The 23725-nt window shown below is 41.0% G+C and overlaps 1 protein-coding gene across 2 annotated transcripts in view; it reads left to right on the top strand.

Moving 5' to 3' along the window:
- The window catches only part of slc8a2b (solute carrier family 8 member 2b), a 255395-nt gene that overhangs the window by 220213 nt on the left and 11457 nt on the right, over positions 1-23725 (top strand). For both annotated transcript variants that reach the window (XM_041805899.1, XM_041805907.1), the window contains 6 exons: positions 1999-2124; positions 2380-2575; positions 4404-4534; positions 6169-6542; positions 14497-14600; positions 17229-17246. In XM_041805899.1, the coding sequence (XP_041661833.1) occupies positions 1999-2124; positions 2380-2575; positions 4404-4534; positions 6169-6542; positions 14497-14600; positions 17229-17246 (949 nt within the window). The remainder of the gene's footprint in view (positions 1-1998; positions 2125-2379; positions 2576-4403; positions 4535-6168; positions 6543-14496; positions 14601-17228; positions 17247-23725) is intronic.

The raw sequence follows: 23725 nt of genomic DNA, 5'->3' as shown, positions 1-23725 counted from the left end.
TGGGAGGCGAGCCCAAAGTGGGCTCTCAGCTCTGGTATCAAACACCTGCTCCAGCAGTGGCTGGTGGGGAGTTTAACTGTTGAAGCACTGCTGTCAGTGTGCTAGGGACGGCAATGGAGGCGGCACGATGGGGCTGTGCTATTGCATTTAGGGCTTGAGACTTAATAAAAATAGATCTTTCACGATAAAAACTCTGGCAAAAGGTAAATCGAATTTTTATTAAGGAGCATAAATGAGACTAAAATGTTAGGTCTGGACTGTTAGACATTTAAAATCCGTTATAATTCTCCACTTAGCATGTTTAATGTGTTAGTATATTTATCTGTATATCTAAAACCATTTTAAGTATTGAAAAGCATGAATATGAGTGATTTACATCTATCTTAATTTAACAGTATGGCTGTAGAGAATAAATGCCTTGACTAAAAGTGAAGGCTAGAATTTAAGGACTTTATTGTCTAAAACTGGACTAACATGTTTAGGTTTTTGGAATAAATCTGGACTAGAACTATTAAATAAAAAAAAGGCTTAAAATATGACCCAATTTAGCATGCATTTTAATTAAATGCTAACTCTGAAATGCCAAAACTAACACTGCTTGGAACTGAGATGAAAAAAACAACAAGCCTGCAGCTGAAGTCTTTGCAGGTGAAACAAAAATTCAGGTACTTAACCAAACAGAAAGTTCAGGTCTTACCCCTAAAGTTCCTGGACCTTTGGAAAGTCCTACCTCTGAGCAGGGACACTTTAAGAGGTAGACCAATAACCCTTAAACTAAATTTAGACTCTTGGTCCTGTGATTAAAACTCACAGACTTCCTCAAAAGGTTCCTGAAGAAAGTTCCTGCTGTCTCTCTGACACAGGTACTGAGCTGTTTCATACTAGGTGATTAATGTCCTTCTTTAACCAGTACTTGTTGTTAACAAAACAACAATCTTATAAAGTAAGTCTGCTACAGTGGTCGCTCCCTCAGCTCCTCGTCTGGTCGTCTGCTACTAACTTATCTTTAGTTCTGTTCGTGTCGTTCTGTGATGAGTTTCGCCTCTGTGGTCAGCTCCGTCATCAATAAGAGTTTGATTGCATCGTGTAACTCAGCTCACTTTATGTAAGACGGAAATATGAGAGCAGGGACACTCAGTGGTTTCTCTCCCCTCTCAGATGTTTTATTAGATTAAAGCTGGCTCCCACATAAGCAGCACAGATGTAATTTACTAACCACTAAACTCCCAAATACACACAAGTCTCCTCCCTCTCTGACCACACACTCAGACTCTGCATCTTAATGTGCTGAGGAACCCAAACATTCAGCAGACTTTCTTCTCTGAGGTCCAGCATTAATATTTGATACTTAAACTTTACTCTTTACTCTTTACTAAAGCAGTTTGAAGACCTTTTAGCAGTAAAAGTGCTGACTGGTCTAAACCAACAGATAATTCAAAACAAGGCATGAGCATGGAAGTGAGAAAAGTTAATAAAAAAAATGCACTTCTATAAGTTATTATCCAATCAGACCAGCTAAAAGTCTTCGCCTTAAGGTGAATAAGGACGATTTTCAAATACTCACTGATTTAGAATCATAGGTGACCACATAAGGACAGTTTCCACTGACATTGTAATTCTCTAAATGCACAAATAGATGATTGAGTACGACTGGGAGAACACACACCTGCCATTTGAAGTGAAAAGTTCACAGTGATGATTGCACAGACATGAGATCTCACAGAAACTTATTTATGAAGTCTCATGTCTGGTTAGTTTTGCAGGTTTAGAATGAGAATATAAGCATCCTATTGGAGTGGTTTCACCCACATTTTTTCTGTTATTTTTTCCTCACAAGCCTCATATTTTCCTGTGTGCAAAACCTTTATACATAAAACATTTTAGGAAATGATGTAGTGATTTGACTAATGAGCTGAAAGATGAGGCATAAACTGGCGCATGCTGTCACTGTGTGTTGTGTGTATTTTTCACTCATTAATCTTCTCGTCCGTCCTCCAGGTGATTCGCATCCTGAAGGAGCTGAAGCAGAAATATCCGGACAAAGAGCTGGACCAGCTGGTGGAGCTGGCCAACTACTACGCCCTGCTGCACCAACAGAAGAGCAGAGCCTTCTACCGCATACAGGTACCACACAGAAAGAGGGCACACTGTAGTCCCTTAAGTAAACCCGAGGCTGTCCTGGCCTGCTAAAGGACAGAAAGTAGTTCAAGGACTTCTTAGACTAAACATCTGTAGTACTCTTCTCTGCAAACTCCAAATGAACAGAAACTCAAACAGCATGCAAACATGAATGATTTAGCATGCATTCAAGTCCAGATCTCTTCAAACTTGTTTTTCTTGTTAAGGTTAATTTCATAATCTGTGTTTCTCTCCCTCCAGGCAACTCGTATGATGATCGGAGCCGGTAACGTCCTGAAGAAACACGCAGCTGACCACGCTCGCCGTGCAGTCATCACAGACGAGGAGGCACCAGAAGAAGAAGACCTTGGGATCTGCAGTCGCATCTCATTTGAGAGCGCTCACAGTCAGTGCATGGAGAACTGCGGCGTTCTGACACTAACCGTGGTCTGCCAAGGTAGAGAAATCAATAAATCATGAGCTCAAGCTTCGGTTGTGCCTGATAGCACACAGCTATTCCCTGCTCCCTACACAGGGGGCCCATAGTGGACTATGCAGAGCATTCATCTGCACAATTTCAAACAAAGAAACTTTTTGGACACAACTCTGGCTGCAATAATAATGTCACTGTTCTAGTCTAACTACAGTGAGCATCTCATACAAAACTTTTGCTCACATAAGTCAGTAAGAGGAGAACAGTGTAGTAACAAATTCTTAAATCTTGGTTTTCTTTAAAGCAGTCCCAATATTTTAACATTCTTTATCTTTTAACTCTTCAAGTTTAATTTGAGTTTTACAAACTTGTTATGCAATGCAAATATAAGGAAAGATAAGACTTTACTGATCCCCAGAGGGGAAATTCTGGACAAACGGCTGACTTTTTAAACTTCTCTCCTTTCACTGTGCCACTCAAAATACAGAACACACAGGACACAAAAGCCAATCAGTCAGTGCTCAGATAAAAGTTAAATTTCTCAGAAACACTCCTAAAATCGAAAACATTCACCTGAGGAACAAAAGTATAACCTCATTCATAATTGATATCTCAGAACACAGACAGGATTGGACAGGATTTGTGTTAACTGATGTTCTGTGAGCTCAACATCAAATAACAGGGGCCCATGAACAGTTATACAATCATTTCTATGCTGAGACTGTACAATTTAATGAGCAGTTTGGCAGTACTGTGACAGTCTATCCAGTGTTTATTCTGATAGATTTTGATTTATATGTTAGAATAATTAAAAATGCAACTTCTTTTGCATGTGCAGTTTCTTCTGTATCTATTACCCACAATTTCCACATACAACGACTGCGCCATGCACCAAAGTGCCACGGTTTTGTTCTGATCAGAAAGCAGAGATCACAGGAGAACTGCGAGTTCACGCAGGAATAGTATGTCAACAGCGGCCTATTTTTACTTTATGGGGTTAATTTATCATCTTTTCTGGTATGAGTACATAGGAAGTTAAAAGGTTAATGTTTGCTCAAAGGATCTGTGGTTTTATGTAAAACTCTTTGGCTAAATGTCCTCAAAAGTGAACTTTTCCTCATCAATGGCACTGTTGTAGCTCTCTGACCCACTGACCTCTCTGTGACCCTTTGATGAGATGTAATGTTGATATGGTGATGATTTGCCACCAGGAGTCTGTACATTGTGTTGTATTTTGAAAGAACCGGATATTCTACACTTGTGACTTAATTTTTTTAATTTTTGGCTCCAGGGACACGCCACTGTCGGTCTGGAGTGCAGGCTGTGGAAATGCTCTGATAGACTAGAGATGGAGTGATGTGCTCCACAGTACGATTCACCGGCAGATTGCGGCGCGGTCGCTGTATGTGGAAATTGTAGGTTAGAATGCACACTGGTGCAAGCACAAACAGAGAAAAGCTTGGAAATAAATAGAAAAAGAAAAGCTTTATATCTCATCCCTTCGTTATATTTTCTGTTTAATTTTCCGCAGCTGCAGAAATGTGCCAGCTTAATGCCTGACCACTCCTCATACTTACATAAACACACCCATGGGCACTAATGCCAAAATTACTAAACATTTAAACAATGTGAGGGCTGGGTGTATAAATAGTTACTGCAAGGAAAGAAGGACTGATGAACACAAAGATGCTTTCTGCTGGGTGCACTATAGGACTGAAGGCTGATGTAAAATGGGTTTTGCAACTTTTCTGTACAGACAAGCACATCGTTTATTTGCAATGTTTGTATGCCAGATAACTTGAATGAAAAGATCACACGTGGGGACTTCCTGTTCTTTATTTGTGTTGTTTAGGAGGTCTCGGAGAGAACACTTTCTACGTGGACTACAGGACTGAGGACGGTTCTGCCAATGCAGGTTCAGATTACGAGTACAGCGAGGGAACGCTGGTGTTCAAACCTGGAGAGACTCAGAAAGAGATAAAGGTAAGTGAGGAGACATGTGGACACTGTGTGAATACTGAATAACATAGTAATATAAACTCAAAGTGAGCTCTGCAGACAAACTAGCCTAAAGATAAGGTGTGTACCTAGACTCTTCACAGAGTCACGTCTGAGTCTCACTGTGAGGTCGCCTCGATTTTAAAAGTTTAATTAAAGATGTAGAGATGAACTGAAACTTTAATGATCCCTGTGGAGAAGCTGAATGATGAGTCGATCGTATACATTATGAAACAGGAGATCTGTCATTCATCCAGAGAGCTCGATGTAACAGATTGGGAACAGCAGCCAATACCCTGAACATGAAGGCTCCACACTGACGCCTGCTGTAGATGGATTTACACAGAAAGATTCGGCTTCTGCCTTACTGTGAGCTGCTGTGATGCAGGAGGAGATGAGTTCAACTCTACAGAGCTGAATAAACACAGAGCCCGCTTCTGAATAACCCACGCTGTGCCTCTAAAACCTGAATCACAAATCTATCTGAGGAAACCACAGAGAGGGGAGACAGGGGGTCACAGCAGGAGAGACAGTCAGACTGAGGTGAGGCAGATTCTGAGATTCAAGAAGAAAACATTGCAGTGAAAGGTTTGATTTGGGCTTTTTTCTTGTAGTGATAATTACAGTTTTCAGGTTTCACTGCTCATGTTGTGCAATTAGTTTACTCTGATCAAGCTCTCTTCACTTCTCTAATCCTAAAATACAGTCAAAGTCTGACCCCCTCACAGATCCTCCTAAGGGATGAGAGAAGAATGGATGGATTGTTATGGACCTGTTCCATGCAAGATGATGGAGCTGGTTGTGGTCAAATTGGTTTGTGAGATGGAAGCTGGTGATGGTAAAGTGTAAGGAAACCAAAGAAGTTGAGTTCCTGGGCGGGGAGAACTGTCTCGACTTGCATTCTCAGTATGGACCCACCAGTGGTTCCTGTATTTTGACTGAGAAGTTTAATGAAGCGGTTTGGGGGGTAGGGCATGGTCAGAGGAGTAAGAATTAGTTTGGGATGGGATTTGATTGAGATGTGGTCTGTATTCCTGAAATAAGATTTAAACGTCACATATTATGTGAAAATCACATTTTCAGGCTTTTCTAACGAAACTATGTTCCCCCTGGCTTGTCCACAATCCCCCAAGAATCAGAAAAATCCATTCCCTCCCACCTTCTCTGTCTCCACCTTTCAGAAAACGTGTGCTGAAACAAACCATAATCAGATTTTGCCCTCATGATGTCATGTGGGGAGTTGGACCCGCCCCCACGTTCAGGTGCCCTTCCCGCTTGGAAGAAAGTTCCGCCCTCCTCTCCTGATCCTCCTCTCAGCTGGCAGCTGAGGGGAGGATCAGGAGAGCCACATCCATTTATCCATTTCCATTTCCTGAGAGGGGAGGAGTCGGGGCGGGGTCAGACTACTGGACTCTGAAAACCATATCATTCATTTATTTATTTAACATGGAGTAATACTGAAGCTGTCACCCACTGAACCACTCCACTGGGTCTTTTCCTCTGTCTTTTTTTAAATGTAGCCACTCAGGAGTATTTATTTAAGAATGATGAATTATAGTTTTGGACTCTTGATCCTTCACAACTAAAGATAACGATCCTCCATCACTCTCTGTCTGCAGGTTGGCATTATCGATGACGATATCTTTGAAGAGGATGAGCACTTCTTTGTGCGACTGCTGAATTTGCGTGTGGGCGATGCAGAGGGGATGTTTGAAAGTGATGAGGTGGGTGCCGCCCCCAAAGCTCGACTGGTTGAACCCCTAGTTGCCACAGTGACCATCCTGGATGACGACCATGCCGGCATCTTCACGTTCAGCGAGCGTATGGTGAGGGTGAGCGAGAGTGTGGGTACCATGGAGGTGACAGTGGTGAGGAACTCAGGTGCTCGCGGAACAGTCATTCTGCCATACCACACAGAGTCTGGGACAGCCAAGGCCGGGGAGGATTACGAGGATGCCAGGGGGGAGCTGGAGTTCACCAATGACCAGACAACGTGAGTCAAAACATAAATTATCATTAGGGGTGGACTCATCATCAGCCTGGCCAAATACTGAGAAAAATACTTTGCATTAGTCATGCAGCGTTCAGATTTACCCAGTGTGTGTCATCCACTCAGGCTCTACATGGAGCTATGAGACTGATGCTATGAGACTGATGCTATGAGATTGATGCTATGAGACTGATGCTATGAGACCAATGCTGTGAGACCGATACTATGATACCGGATACGGATACTATAAACCGATGCTATAATACCAATGCTATAATACCGGATACCGACGCTATTAGACCGATGCTATGAGACCAATGCTATGAGACAACACTATGAGACTGATGCTATGAGACCGATGCTATGAGACCAATGCTATCAGACTGATGCTATGAGTCTGATGCTATGAGACAGATGCTGTGAGACTGATACTATTATACCGGATACGGATACTATTATACCGATGCTATAATACCTATGCTATAATACCAGATACCGATGCTATGAGACCAATGCTATAATACCGATGCAATGATACTGATGGTGTAATACTGATGCTTTGATAGCAATGCTATGAGACCAATACGATATGAGATGATTTGATATGAGACGATTTGATACGAGATGATTCAATATTAGATGATTTGATAAGAGACGATTCAATACAAGACAATTCAATACGAGACAAGACAATATGATATGATACGAGATGAGACGATGGGAGATGAGATGAGTCAATATGAGACGAGACAGGGACCAGACAAGGCGAGACGAGATGATACGAGATGATCGGAGGCAAGGCGATTTGATACAAGACGATACGATACAATATGAGATAACACTAGATGATACGATATGATATATGATACAACACAAGACGAGGTGTTTTGAGACAAGACGAGAAGAGAAGAGGCAAGGTGATACGAGACAAGACGATTGGAGACGAGATGAGATGAGTCGATACAAGATGAGACAGGGATGGGACAAGGTGAGACGAGAAGAGAAGAGACTATATGAGATGAGACGAAACGATATGATACAATATGATACAACGCGAGACGATTCAAGACAAGATGATTTGAGACAAGGCAAGGCTATACGATATGAGACAAAACAAGGCGAGGCGATTTGATATGAGATGAGACAATACAACACGAGATGATTCAATATGATACGATACAACTCCACACGAGACAATTTGAGACAAGACGAGACCATACCATACCAGATGAGAGATGAGCTTCGCTACGATGCGAAAACCAAATGTGTCTGCTTTAGATTATATTCAGGAAAAACCTCACTGCGCACTGATTGGCTCGTCTCATTTGACTGACAGATAGCTTGACAGGCAGATGCTACCCCCAGAAGGATAGCTTTAGTGCTAGCTGAGCTGACAGGAAGTTGAGCTCAATGGCTGGCTCTTGTCTGTCGTCAGGTTGATACAAAGTTCAGTTGGGACTGCGATTTCAGTATGAAGCCCACCACAGATTGGCTTCAAAAGCTGTTTGAGTCTGCCTATTGTAAGCAGACAGCTGATGTCACACAGGCTTTGTCCAATTCTTTCTACAGTCTGTTAAATAGTCATTTTTATGTAATAAAGAGACTTCAGCTCATTGTGTTTTCCACACTGATGGTTTTAACGATGCAATGATAAGCTGGTATAGAAAGTAGAGCATGTTCTGGGGGGACAGCATAATATGCTTGCTCTTCTGCCTGCCCGCCACACGGCCACACTACAGTAGTATTCCTTGTGCCAGCAAATGAGAAATGAGATGTAAACACAGGGGTACTGCTGGTACGTTGATCTTTTTTTTTTGTTGAGCCCCCAGAGCGCTTGCAATGCTTAACATTAGTCTTTTTAACTCTTATTTTAATTCTTATTCTTGCTTTCATTTTTGACTGTGTGGGTACGTGCACGTGCTTGGTGGATTTATTAGACCACTTGTCTCGGAGACCACCCAGCATCATGAAGTGCTGTAAATTTTAGAATTCATGGATAAAGGTAGTAGTTGTATTTTGGCATTTGTGGGGTGTCAGTTCGGTTGGAGAGCTTCTACGGGTTGGCGTGTTGACCATTGCGGAGGCATGGAAAATGATATTGGTTTTGCCAATTTTTGCCGGTGCTGTTGATTTGGTGCAGCTGTGGCACGGACCTTGCTCCTGGTGGTGGTCTGGTGGGTTTGTTAGGCACTATATATTTCTGTTAGTATACAATTCGCTAATGTCTTAATTATGAAAGAAGAGGACTGGGATGGTTTGGGGGGCGGGGATGTTCTATTTTTCTTTTTGTGCTTTTGTAATGCACCTCTCTTTTTCTGAAAATAAAAAAGTTGAAACTTAGAAAGTAGAGCTTGGAGCCAGTAAAAGCTATGTTTTTCCTGAGTTACTGAGACAAAATCAGAGCTAAGAAAGCAAATGAAAATTAAAAAGAGACATTTATATTGACTGCTGAAATTTCTACATATCTGCTGGATGTTAATAAGTAAACATTTGCAAATACAGCATACATAACAACCTTGTAGAGGTGTTTGTTTTTAGTCTGTGTTTTTAGGATGTTGTTTCCTTTTGCCACCAACTGTCCTAAAAAACAATCCCCTGATGTAGCTGCAGGAATCATTTCTGAATGAACAGTTCTCTTACAGTCCTTAAATCCAAACAGAAGCACTTCCTGTATACGTAATTCTCTGACCTAAATACGTTTACCTCTTACTTACAGTATAACAATGTCGTTGGGTTGTTGTGGCTGACTTAATGTCAGACATAAGATCACTATATTTATACACTCTGAAAATCAGATTTCTATCTCACTCATGTAGGACCACATTCAGGTCAGTGGTTTCCCTTTAAGGTGGTAGAGATTATGCAGCCTTTGGCACACTGCAGACATTAATTCAACTGTTTGAAAACAAATAATCTTGGAGTTTCAGTCGTTCTTCATATTTATATCTGGGAGGAGAGATTAGTGTTTGCCAGCTAATCTTTATGTTTTCAGAAACGCCTGGTGGTTATTGGTTAGAAAACAAGCTTCCACCTCCTTCTTCTTATCAGCTCAGATTTTATAGAGCTTGTCTATAAAACCAGTTCTAGCTCTTTATCTCAAGTTCTGGTTTCTGTCCCTTTAGCACTCTTGTTTTTCCTCACCTTTACTCTCTGCTTCCTCATGTGGTCTCCTCACCTCATTTATTTCACTTCCTCTGTCACCTTTTCCCTCTTCTTCACCTCCTTCTGCTCTGTCTTCATCTCACACTCTCAGTCTTCACCTTTGCTCTAGAAAACAGTGTGAGACAACAATTTATTTTATTATTCATGGAGGCTGAGTGGGGAGAGGCACGGCACGTTCACGATGAATCCTCTTTTAGTTTGTGTGAGCAGGGAGGGATAGTCTGATGGTTTGGATGCTGTGTTTGAGTCTGACTTTATTCCTGACGAGGGGAGTGTTTGGCTTCCTTGGGTTTATTATTTAGGCTGTCACTAACAAATATTTTAAACTTTGATAGGAAAGTTTGATAGGAAAAATTAAGCTTTCCTAGTCATCTGACTACTTACACTGCTGATCCTACTTACCCATTTCCACACTGATAGCAAAGGCTTCTATGTAAAGTGACCATCAGTATTAACTAATGCCATTTATCCCATGGACTGGACTAAATTGATGGTACCCCTAGAAAAAATGTTAAATAACATGAGTTCTTTTGAAGTTGTCCCAGAAAAAAAGAACGGTCCGTCCTTTGCTCAGCTGTGGTCTTGTAGTTGTCTGTCTCGCTGCCCAGGTGAGCTAACATTATTTACATGTTTGTTTTTCTAACGCTAGCTCAATATTCAGCCATAATTCCTCAGAAAACTCGAATAAGCTCTGATTTTTTTCAAATGATTCTTCTTGTAGTGTTTTGCTTCTCTGGGTTGAACTATTGGCCACATTTTTCAGCTCTGCCCCACGACTGGTAATGCTACGTTTGGTCCGTATCCGTAAGCTTTGAGAGAGCAGATGAAAAACGGATGAATGAGTGCAGAACATGTACAGGAAGGTCTTCTGTATCTCATCATTGAGCCTTTAACCTCCATGGGATTCATGCTGCATCGTAGATATACATCTGGAGGCTCACAGTTAGCTGCTGTGGACACAAACAGATTATAGCTGACATATCTCATGAGTGTAGAAAATGTTTGGGTGCATTATTTCATCTCATAAGAAGTCCACCATGCAAAGATTTATTTATTGCAGGCATGTAAGATTAGTGTTAAATTCCCCATATGAATATAGGATGATATGTCAGATGCAGGCTGATCCTGCTTAGAGGTCTGCAGAAAGCTGCTACTACATGTTTTACTGCGGACATGCCATATCACTGTGGATGCCTCCACTCGATAAAAGCTGTTTCAATAGGCCAGTGGTTCCCAACCTTTCTTACACTGAGCAAAAATGGTCTTAAGATGCATGCTGCATCATAGTCATGCCTCTGGGGGGTCTGCAGAATGCTGGTGCATCACATCTGGTACTTTTCCATTTGATCTATCAGGAATATAAGGAAGAGATGATATCAGTTTAAAACACATGCCAGCTGAACTCATTCTGAGGTGAAAATGTCTCTGGAAATCAGACTGAATATTTAATCAGCTGTTCAATAACTGGTCATTTAATTTTGTGCTGATTCTGATCTCATCATTAACTGTGGTAATCTTTTGACTACTTCTTTGCCATAAGTTCACGTTTGCATTAAAGTACTAGAAAAGCACTCAGAGAGCGCAGACCTTCACCATTAGCCCTATCTCCCAATAGTAAAGAATCCTTTAAAAACATTCCTGGATCCAGACGGTGATCCAGATGACTCCCAAAATCTAATTTGTCAATTACTCCCTCCCTGGTGGGGTGGAGACACGATGAGGTAAAGCATTGGCCTCGCTACGTGTGGACTGTCATGGCAGAAGCACCCATGGTCGCACCAGATGACTGAAGATCATGGCAGAGGATGAATATTCCTCTATTCCTCCCAGCATTGTGAGTATTCTGGCTACAATTCACTGTCTTTCTCTCCGTTACGCTCCGACTCATCTCCTCGACCGGGCGTGTCTTTCAAACTCTATAAACTCCAAAACTTTGAATAAGTTACTCATGTCCGCCATCTCCTGCTGTAAAGTGGTAACAGCGCAGACCTCTGCCATTAGCCCTATCTCCCAATAGTACAGAATCCTTTAAAAAACTCCTGGATCCAGACAGTGATCCGGATCAGTCCCAAAATGTAATCAGTTCTTCCTTATGCCGTTTCTGACATTTCGTGAAAATTTCCTGAAAATCCGTCCATGACCTTTTGAGTTATGCTGCTAACAAACAAACTAACAAACCCATCCGATCACATAACCTCCTTGGCGGAGGTAAAGATATATAATTATTATAATAACTGTGGATTCTTTCACTACTCTAGGTCAAAATTCTGTTCATTTCACTTTACAACTGCATACCTGCAAAACTAATGATTTTAACATGAGCCTCAGGCTTTAAATGCTAATTAAAGATCTTTAGCATGATAATGCACCCACATAAGGAGATGAGTATGTTTAAAATTAGACCCACTAATGCATGCATGAACTGAAATCAGGCCTGATGATTCCTTGTGGAGTTGTGAGCATGGCTGCAGACTCTCTGTTTTCTTATTAAACTCTTGGTCTGTTTGCAGAGCCAGTTAAGAGATCTCACTTCATCTACAAAGACAGAGTGCTCATTATTTTTTAATCTCTTAGTTTGCTGTTAACACATAGGTGATGTTAATGCTGACGATCTTTGTTTTCATGATGGCCTTTAGTCCTGTAAAGCAGATGGGGGCATCTTTCCTCGCCTGAGGATGTGTGTTAAAGGTTTCTTGGTCGTCTCTATGCTCAGCAGATGTAACAAACAGGATCGGACTGTTACTTGACTGTTATCGATTGGAGTGGCTCTCAGCTGATGTGAACTGGCAGCTTCATTGATGGACAGAGATTTTCATCAGTTGAGACAGCGCTGCTAAGGGCTCAGTGGATCTCTGAGTGTTTCTGTGATGATGCAGGGCTTTATGTAACATTTTCACAGCTCACACCACCTTCTCTCTGCTCCTACTGTAGAATTTAATCCAATCTGTTCTTACGGTTGTTACTGATGGCCAAATCAGCACGTCTGAAAATGTGTCATCTACACCTCAGGCCTCAAACTAAAAACCTGGAACATTTCTGCCGGATTGACAGTGCTATCATCTTTTTCACCTCATCTGCAGCCACGAGCTTCCTCGTTCTGCTCTCTCTGTCCCTCATAGCTCTCTCTGCCTCAGTCTGCCTAAATTCAGGGCTTTAATTACACATGATGAGATGGCAAACCTCCAGATCCTATTTTGACAGTAAAAATTGCTGTGACTGCAATTCTTCTGCAGAACTTATCATACTTTTGCATTTCTTTATCTGATGAGACTTCCTGCTCTCAGAGCTCAGTGTCTCTGTCTATCTTTCAGTCCAGGATCTTTGTGTTGTGTTTTTTGATGGTTTGAACCCAGAATGCAGAGACAGAGGAGCAATTTTAACAGATTTATTGTGCAGGTAAGTGCAGGGGAGGGGGGAATCCACGGGTCCAGGGGAGTGAGAGCAACAAGGAGAGAGTGCTGGAGCTGAGCTGCAGTGGAGCGGTGCGTGAGGCACTGTAAGGGAATGGAGAGTAACAAAGAGTAACAAAGAGTAACAGAGAGTAACAAAGTCAAAAGCACTGAAAAGTTCTCAAAAAATACTCAGAGTTTCTCATGAGATAGTGAGCCTGGAGCTGGAGTTACCACTGGGAAGCACAGTCAAAACTCAGGCGCTGAGGAGAGTTGCAGCAGGTCTAAAATAGTGAGCGTTGATGAGAACTCGCCGCAGGTGTGATCATCTCCTCAGCACCGGGGGGATGGGAAAGCCTCAGGAGACACAAAGTGAAGTTAGCAGCCAGCAGAAGTGACTCTGGAAACCCGGAAACCAGAATTTCAGCAAATTAAAATGTCACAAGTATAAAATAAACACCACACTTTGTTTTATTTTGGTCCATCTTCTCAACTCACATCCGTCTGGTTTTCCTTAGAAATGGGATTTGTCAAGACCAGAAGGGCTAACATTTGTTTTCTGTCCTTGATAACAACTGTGCAAACACATACGTAGGAGGCAAGCCTTGTAATGACGACAATATTCCAGATCTTGGAATTATTAAACATGATATGATGATTTCTCATCAAAGAGAAAACTGTCCCAGAAATAATCATCATGATGGAGTCTGATCAATAAATGCCCCCACAATAAAATAAGTATAAGATGACTATACTAGTAGTACTGATGTGAACAGCGGCACATCCACCGCCCACTGTAGTGACTGATGTCATGATAGTGACATGTCTGTAAAAGGTCTCAAAGGTCTAAAGAGACTGATGAGAAATGAGTTTCAGTTGCTTTGTTCATGCAATAGTACTGAAAACAGAGAAATGTTGAGAGTAAACCAGTTTAGTCATCCATCATAACCTTTCCTCTCATTCTTCTTTTTCAGACTCTTTTTCCATCCGAATCTTTGACTTTATCTGGTCTTGTGTTTCGGTTTCATCACTTTCTTCCCCTTCTTCTGCTCCAGCCTCTAACTGAATTATTGATCCGTCGTCCTCTCTCTGTATCTCGCTTCCTTCTGCTCTGATTTACACAGAGGCTCATCCTGATCTTAACAGGAGGGAGACCTGGGTGTCTGATTGCGGGGCCATGGTTGCTGTGGTTTTCAGGTCCAGCATGTCAATAGAGAGCGGTGAAGGACCTCTGAGTGCAGCGGCACCCATCGATGAAATGCTTTACCTCATTTGTGTGTTTGACAGGCGATGTGTGTGTCTGCCTGAATGTGAGTGTGTGTCAGCATACATAAGATTAGATGTATGTGTCTCAAGAATACAAAACTCTGAAGTTTGTTGAGATTCTTGTTTCTTTGTGTTTGCAGTCAGACCTTCCAGATACGGATCATTGATGATGAAGAGTATGAGAAGCACGAGAACTTCTTCGTCGTGTTGGAGGAGCCGCGCTGGCTGAAGAGAGGAATCTCAGGTATTTACTCACTGTAATTTTATTTGAACTGATATCATTATTTTAGTGGACTTTTTAAGAAAGTCCATAACCAGAATAATCCTCCTGAGCCTCCATTTTTTATCAAACTGTCGCTGAAAAGTTAAATTCTGAAGACAGAATTGAAAATCTCTTTCCCTCATAAACTTTGTCAGGTTTTGACAGGTCTCTCAGCTCTTAATTAATCTGATGATGTAGAGGAAATAGTGACTATGCTGACTGTTAGATCTTTTCATGAAATAGTCAAACAAGCCAAAATGGTAAAAAGAAAGGTATCAAAAAGGCCCCCGAAGAAGAGGCTTAAGACAACCAGGCTGCAGGTGGATCTGCAGCAAAGATGATTCTTACTGCAGCTTTGGAGGGAAAATAATCATTTTTGTACTTTTGAGTTGCTTTATTTAACAAATCTCCCCATCAAGAGCCATGTTTTATTGGGAAAAGTCGCTTCTTAAAGGTGCCTCTTTTACTTCTAAAACTAGCCGGAGAATCATCAGGTTTTAAGTCTTTGTCTGCAGTAAAGTAACTCAGCAAGCGATGTGTAAACATTTATTTGTAGATAAAATGCAAAAACTGCTAAAAGCTAGCTCTACATACCCTTAAATGATCCTTCATCTAGCCCGGATCTGCTTGGTTGCTGTTATTAGGCTCTACGAAATCATCTAAAACAACTGACAATGCCCATTGGTTAGTCTAACTTTTATCTACACTACATGGACAGAAGTATTTGGCTGCCTGACCATTACACCAACAGGGACTTTAATGACATTGTATTCAAATACATGTACCTGAACATGGAGTTGGTCCTCCTTTTGCAGCTACAACAGCCTTCACTCTTCTTTGAAGGCTTTACACAAGATTTTAGAGTGTTTCTGTGAGCAGGCAATGATGTTGGACCAGAAAGCCTGGCTCGCAATCTTTGTTCCAGTTCATCCCAAAGGTGCTTGATGGGGTTGAGGTTCAGGACTGTGTGGACCAGTCAAGTTCTTCCACACTGAACTCATCAGCCCATATCTTTATAGTCCTTGCTTTGTGCACTGGGTCACAGTCATGTTGGAATAGAAAAGGGTCTTCCTCAATCTGTTGCCACAAAGTTAGAAGCATTGCATTGTCCAAAATGTCTTACTAGGCTGAAGCATTAAGACTAGCCTTCACTGGAGATAAGCAACCAAACCCTGAAAAACAGCCCCATATTATTATCCCTCCTCCACCAAACTTTGTAGTTGGCACAATGCAGTCCGGCAAATGAAGTTCTCCTGACTCGCCTTCCTGACTGCCAAACAGAGACGTATGATTTGTCACTCCACAGAACACGTTTCCACTGCTCCACAGTCCAGTGTCAGTGCTTTTTACACCACTCCATCTGATGCTTGGCATTAGACCTGGTGATGTGAGGCTTGCATGCAGCTGCTTGGACATGGAAACCCATTCACTGAAGCTTGTGTTTACATTAATGCTAGTGGGAGGTCAGAACTCTTCAGCGATGGAATCAGCAGAGCTTTGCCGACTTTTATGCTACTTTTCTGCTCTGTTGCTTTGCCACTGTTGTTATTAAACGCTTCTGCTTTCTAATAATACCACTTAGAGTTGGCTGTGGAACATCCAGCAGGGATGAAATTTCAGGAATCCTCTCATTGCAAAGGTGGCGTCCATCACAGTGCCACTGAGTTCTTCAAAACGACCCATTTAGGATCACAAATGTTTGCAGATGGAGACTGCATGGCCACACCTGTGGCAACGAGTGTGACTGGAACACCTGAATTCAATAATGAACAGGTGTGGCAAAATACTTTAGTCCATACAGTGTAGTTCCAGTGACACTTTGTGTATGGAAATCAGCTAAACTGGTCATTCACAGAGTCAAAAATGTGCTTACCTGGACCAAGAATGAGGGTATCAAAGAACATGCTACTTGATTTTTGACTTTTGATTTTCCTGAGCTATGAGTCATAACCATCAAGATTTAAACAAATGAAGGCTTATGGCAGTTTTGAATTTAATTATGGAGAATTTTTTTCATACTACTCTGATTATTAAAGTAATTGTAATTTTCTGTTTCATTTTTTAGCTTCTCAGGTCACCCACTGGGATCAATAACGTTATCTTGATTTTAAAAAAAAGATGCACACATACAAAAAAATACAGCAACATTTGCAAACCATCGATTTATCCATATCCTGTCTGTACAACAAATCTGTAACTCAAAAAGAGAGGAAGACATAGTAGGTCTGAACTTCAGAATAATTTCTCAGACATCAGACAGCGTTATGTTATGGGTGAAAACTCTGTCTGTCAAACGTAGGGATAATTAATGGTAAACACAGAGACAGGCAGAAGAACAGGAGGATGATTTGTTTGTTTAAAGAGAAAGTGTGACGAGGCGACGATGACTGAGAAAGACAAGAAATAAAGACTGAATAAAAGTTCCAATCAGCGACGTGACACACACTTACTAAGCTGTCAAACATCCATCAGTGAAATGCTTCTGTGACTTCACTTTTATCTGAGCGTACAGAGCAGGTTGAAGTTTTATTACAATGAGACATTGATTAACTGCTGCTGGGCTGAATCTGTTTGTTCTAATGTTTACTCTTCTTTCTGTCCTCTTCACAGCTCTTCTGCTCAGCCAAGGTAGGTCTCATTATTCTGCTGATTCATAATGAAGATACAAGCTTGTTTACTAGTCAGATAATCTGAGGGTGCAGCTTGGCCAATGTAAGGCTCTACAGACTGTGAAAAATGCTCTTCACAGTTTTATTTAGCTAAAGATGACGTCTCCATTTGTATTCAACTCAAAGTCACCAGATAACATGGTCACATGCTACACCATAACACTTCATGACTCGCAAGTTTGCCAGCATCTGTATTTTGTGTCAAACATTAGATAAATATCATTCTCTACTTAAATGTTGAAGAGTGTTTTGCCTTCCTCACTGCTTCAAGCCAACCCACGACTCATTTTGTTGGTAGATTAACTAGCTAATTATTCTTATGCAACCTATGGTTAGTAAGCATGGCATCTATTTGCCTACAGAGTGTGAAAAGCAAACTGTGACATTATTCCATTAGGACATCTCTTCGTAGAATTGTGCTTTTGCCCTCATTACAATATTTTAGAGTGAACACAAAACGATCCAGGGGAAAAATTCAACAATATATTGTTTCATTAACTGAATCAGAAAAAAATAAACAATTTATGGAAAGCACCCTTACAGTCCAGCCACAGGCATCCATGCTGCACAACGATGCACTTTTCTGAGTCTTTGCAATGAAGCTGCACTCCATAATGTGTTTTTACCAATAAGTAAACCACCAGTGAATTTCACACATTAAAGGAGAAAAACTGTTTAAAAAGTGGCGATGCCATCTGGTTTTGCAAGTTGAGCGTACACAGACAACCCACAGAACATTTTGGGAGCATGCAGCTGCTCAAGACCAGAACAATCACCAGTGTTAATCATCATTTCTCCTTCAACATGTGAAATTCCTCCATGAAACATTAACAGTGGTTTACTGTTTAGAAATACACCTTAAGAATTTCAGACACACTCTGCCACTGTACAACTCTGACACCCTCAGCGGGGCCTTCATTTGTAATGGTGCATGAGGGTTCCAGCTGAAATCAGTGATGTTTATGTGCAGTTTGGTGATCAGCTTTAAGGGTGCCTGAAAATAGACATTTTTAAAGCCAGGTCCATGGACTTTAATTAATTTCACATAACTTTTCCAGTCAATAGCCATGTGCAAGTAGGTGGACAACAGCAACAATGGTAGACTTGTAGTAGTTCTGTAGTTCTGTAGTTCTTGTGGTAGTTCTGTTTTTGCAGCTCACTCCCAGTCGACATTAACTTCAAATTTCATGGATCTAACTTTGCAAAGCCGATGGACTGACCAGAGTCCATGTCTGTCATCAGGAAAATCCATCTTGCAAAAATCCAGCCTTGTATGCTTGTTCCCAGCCAGAGATTGACCAACCAATCAGTGCCATTTAAGGAGAAAGAGGTGGTGGCTCTGCAAGCTTGGATGCAGCTATAGCAGCTGTTTAACAGAACTAGAAATTTCTCTGAAGAGCAATGGACCACACTGAAAGATTTTCAAGATGGAAAGGATGTTTTTGCTCTTCTCCCAACCTGCTTTGGCTTGAGTTTACTTTACCAACTGGCTCCATGGATAGTGAACAAAGACGACAGCTGCCTGTTGAGCCTGGGTTTTCTAGTTTACTCCGTAGTGTTGCACACCTTCTTCATCAGGCCTTTTATTGCTTGGAATCTCCCGTAATGAATATGATAGACAGAACAGCCATCCAGCCAAATCCCATGCCATGGAGACAAGAAACAGTCTATCTGGTGTTTCAGGTTAAGCATGGGCAGCAACCTCATCTCATTTCCCATCCACTTGAATTTTATAGCAAGATTACACAACGCTCAAGGGAAGAGCATATGCACGAGTGCATTGTTCTTTCCAGTGTCACATCGCCAACCACAGGTATGCATACTGCATCATTTTTAGTCCGTTTTGCATATTCAACTATTCTGTTTTTGGTTGATCTGCTTCATGCAACTGCAGCTTTGGCTCTGAGGTTTTGCAGTACAGGATCTGTAGATGTCATTGACAGTAGGCCACTATTAAAGACAGCTTGGCCTTACCAGAGTGTTAATACTGTTTATTAACTGTCACATCATGTTGACAACATGTTTATTAAGCTCACTACATGAACCTCATGTGGTCTGCATGGCACCTTTGTCAATGTTTATCCTGTAATTATTCATAGAGCGCTCCCTCTGCTTCTTCTCTCAAGCCTTGGTCTTGTTATCCCTGTTTTAATATCATTTCTGTTAGCAGCTTTGACACCGTGGCTGCTAATTTAATGTCTGAGGTCTGAAAGTGCCTTGATGTCATTAAAAATCAGTCTGGGGGTGCTGCACTGCAGGAGCTGATCAGCATTATTGATCATGACGACAGGAGTTCACTCAGAGAGCAGCAGTGAATGTGAAGCAGCTTTCTGGTCAGAGACTCACATTTAACATCAGAATTCAAACTTTAATATTTCAGCAGCAGATGTCTGCAGTCATATATTTCTGTTTTATTGTTACAGTGTTTTTCTCTGCAGCTGCTCAGGTTTTCAGTCCAGAAAATACATTGTTCGCTCTGCAGCACACTGTAACGGCCTGGCTCTCATTGCTGGCGTCTCTTTTAGCTCTGCTCAGGGAGAGATGGCTTTTTGTCTGTTTGCATTTGGATCACAGCAGAACTGGCCTCTGTGAATCGTAGCGCTGCACAATGGATCCGTTTGGAAATAAACACTTTACAAATGAGCCAGCGCTCCACCCGCCGCTCCGTCACTGGCTGCTGATGCTGATGTATCGCTGTGTTTGGGGCTTTCCTTACACAACCAAATGTAGGCTGCAGTGGCTGTGCTGCTGTTGTTCTCCACATATAGAAACAAAAACACTCATATATTCACAGTTAAAGGCTGCATAGTTTATCTAAATAATGTCTGTACAACAACACTGCTAAAAAGAATGTCATCATTTTTACCATTTTGACATTTTTTGGTACCACATGTTTTAAAACAGTCCAATCTTAGTACAGTACCTTCGATTTAAGGATTGAGGCTTAAAAATTCCCATCAGATCAGGCACCATTTTAGTTCAATTTTAAGAACAGGTCCCCATGTGGATGCAGATTCGAATCCCGATCCTGGTGTCTTCTTTGGTGCCTGTCCAAAAGGGCTTATTTCCCACAGCCTCACATTATGATACCTATCATAATACAGAAGCCCCGATACCATATCCATACTGATACCCGTTGATTTTGGATAATAAACATGTCCCACAAAGAATTCAGAACAGCAGCTTTTCTTACTGCGGGGAATAACAGCAAAAGCAAAGTTTAATGGATCCTACACTTTAGAAAACTTAAATCCAGATCATCAGAGCTCCAAGAAGTGAGTCAGACTATCCTATTTGTAATCACTGAGCTGTTGATAAATACATTTGCTATAATATTTAACATTTTAAACTTGAAACAGTCCTCTCTGTTGTCTCTCTAGCTGTTATTTTCATACTTGTCTTAATATCTTAATGTCAGCTTTGATTTAAGCACACTTGTATTTGTTTGAGTTTGTACGGCCACGACTGAGGACAGACAGTGACAAACATCAAAAATTTATTTTTAAAAGTCCCATATATGTTTTTCAGATTTATTTTTTGCCAAGATACCAACACTGAAAAAAAATTCTTACTATTTTAGTTGTATTTAGTACAAACCTGGAAACACAGCATAAACATTCACCATTGTATCGCTACAGCGATGGGAATTTACATTTTATTAGTGATCGGATCATTTGACTCAGCTCAGAAAGAATCAGTTCTTTCTGCTTCCAAACAGTTCATCTTATATGCTACCATTTTAGACACCATTAAATCAACCAAATACAGCAATGCTTTAACCCATGATTGATGTATGTGCATTTATTATCCCAAAATTATTCATCATAATAAAATCAAACCAATTTTATCTCCCATGACTCACATAAAGGTGTCACCTCTTTAAAGCAACTCATCTGTAGACGGCTCACCATTACAGCCAGCTGGATGGATGTAGATATTTCCTGCTTGTTCTTTTATTTTAGAAGCGGATGGTGCATCAAACAGGTCCTCCTGCCAAGGTCATGGTGATTTCACACGCTGTTTGAAAGTTTACACAGGAAAAGTGCCCAGGCATTTGAGAATCCACTTGTGGTTCTGCACTCACAGAAATTCATCCATGTAAGGAAAAGCTAATTAGGCCAGGGTCGGTCGTTGTGTCCCACAAACTACACATTGCAAACCAATTGCATGCTCAAAAATCAGGTAAAAATGTGCTTGAAAGTGCACAGTGTTTGTCAGTAATTTGCATCCTGCGTAGGCAACGCAGTTTTTCTAATGAACCAAATGTGGATTAACGGTGTTACTCAAACTCAATAAGCAGCTGTCTGAAGCTTTTATCAGCTAAACTGTACGGTTCAAGTCTTTACAATTAAAGCATAAACGTGCTGCTTTTGACTATCTGATTCAATTTAGAAATTTACAGTATCATTTAGTGCTGGATGTGATGGCACAAATCGGCTCGATTTAGCACACCTAGCTGTTGTTGCCAATGGCTAATTAGCCTGGTGTCCTGTAGATGGTGTTGCTACAGTATTTTACCTTTTTTACACAGCTTGCATATTGCATGACTAATGTCAAACTCCTGACTTCTGGAATTTTAAGAAACCCAAAATAATCCAGTATCTTTGTTTTTAACCTCGCTGGCAGCTGATAGACTTTCTCATTTATGTCACCACTATCTTATTTTGGGCTGAAGCATGTGCTACATTATTAGCTTCTGCTGCCATCTGGTGACCTTTCTGCATCAAAGTGAATGTGTATTTCAAAACTGCCGTCTCAGCATTTACATCTGTAACGTCTGCATCAGTACACATATGAGCAAGGAGCATTTGGGGTTGTATTGCCATATTGATTTTTTGAGAACGGTAAGTTTCCTATCTTTATTCATCTGTCCTATTAAATAAAGCCAAAATGCCCAAAAGACAGACTTTAAAAAAAACTTCAGATCTTCAGTACTTTTTAAAGATTTATTGTTGAAATTTTTGTGCCTTTATTATAGAGATATAGAAGCATGGGTAGAGTAAGAAACAGGGCAAAAGAGTCAGGTATGGCATGCAGAAAAGGAGCCATAGGTCAGATTTAGACCTAGGCCATCTCTGCCCCTCATAAGTGTTTTTTATTTATGTTTTTAAGCTGCTGCAAGAAAAAGAGATGCACTGTTTTAATTGCACAAATATGTTTGCAATGTTTTGGAACAGGAAGATTGTCAATGTGTTGGTGCAGCAAAGAGGGTTCAAAAGAAGTTGCATGCTTTTTTAAATAATTCATAAAAGAAATTACCCCAATATCAGAACAGGATTTTAACTACTTCAACCATATCAAATTTGAAAAATGTGGTGTGATAACTTTTGTTGTGTAGTGAATATCCCCAAAGGAGAAGCTACAGTGTTTCATAGAAGTAATAATGTGACTGACATCACAATAAAGCTCACTGTAGAGATGCAGAAATACTCTGGTTTTCAAATAGGACTTCAAAATTTTGAGTAGAGGCCAAAAAAAGTCCCATCAAAATGGCTGAAAATAAAAAAAAACGATGATGCAAAATAATTAACAGCACACCAAGAATCTCATAACATTAATAATTTAGATAAAGAAAATCTTGTGCAGTTATAATGTTTGCGACTTTACAGCTTTTTTAGAGCAATTTTGAAACTATGAGAGAGACAGTCTTGTCATTTTTATACTCCATTAATTTTTTTTATTCTGGGAATGTTTCTGATTTGATTAGAAATGCAGCCAAATCTAAATCCTGTCCTGCTAATGAGTTGGGCTGCTCTCTGCTTAAAGGTATCCAACTCATCTGAGTTAAGTTGAATCCCGGAGCCAAAAACTAGCGAATCTTCCTAAAATGTGAAATGCTTTTTGCTGCCACATGGAGGCACCAGAGAGCAAAGAAGCCAAGCAGCTTTAACCTCGAATGACTGAAGATGGAAGCAGCCAGAGCAGAAATCAGAGCATAAAGAGAGGAGTGGGAGGCCTGCAGCCATGATAACACATAATGACGTTTGTGGTCCTGAGGGCGATTTATCACTCACCTCAGCTGACTCTCACAGCAGGTGGGAGAACGACTGTCTGACGAAACGTTGATGATGTTAATACTCAGAGGAGAGTCAAGCCATGTGAGTCTTTTTAGTGTTTATGCCAGCTTGAAATAGTGTCAGTGAATGCAGCAGGGACGGTTGCCACACGGTGCTTTACTCTGACAGTCTTTTCATAATTAGACACAGCCGCCTTTGAAGAGAGGGGAAGGAGGGCTGTAATCTCTGCCTGCTCTACACACCATGCACCCAAACACTCTCTCTCCATACTCCCCTCCTCTGACACGATGGAGAAAAGGGCTGAATGAGAAAAAGCCTCTTAGAGCAGACGTACAGAAACACTCAGCACAGAGAGGTTCATGTTTCTGAGCTGTTTCCGGAGCCAAACAGCCTCTCTTTAGTTTTACTGTTTGACCACGAG

Source organism: Cheilinus undulatus, linkage group 2 (genome assembly GCF_018320785.1).
Source record: "Cheilinus undulatus linkage group 2, ASM1832078v1, whole genome shotgun sequence".
Classification (NCBI taxonomy): domain Eukaryota; kingdom Metazoa; phylum Chordata; class Actinopteri; order Labriformes; family Labridae; genus Cheilinus; species Cheilinus undulatus.
Note: the sequence above shows the minus strand (reverse complement) of the source record. Positions and strands in the feature narration are given on the sequence as shown.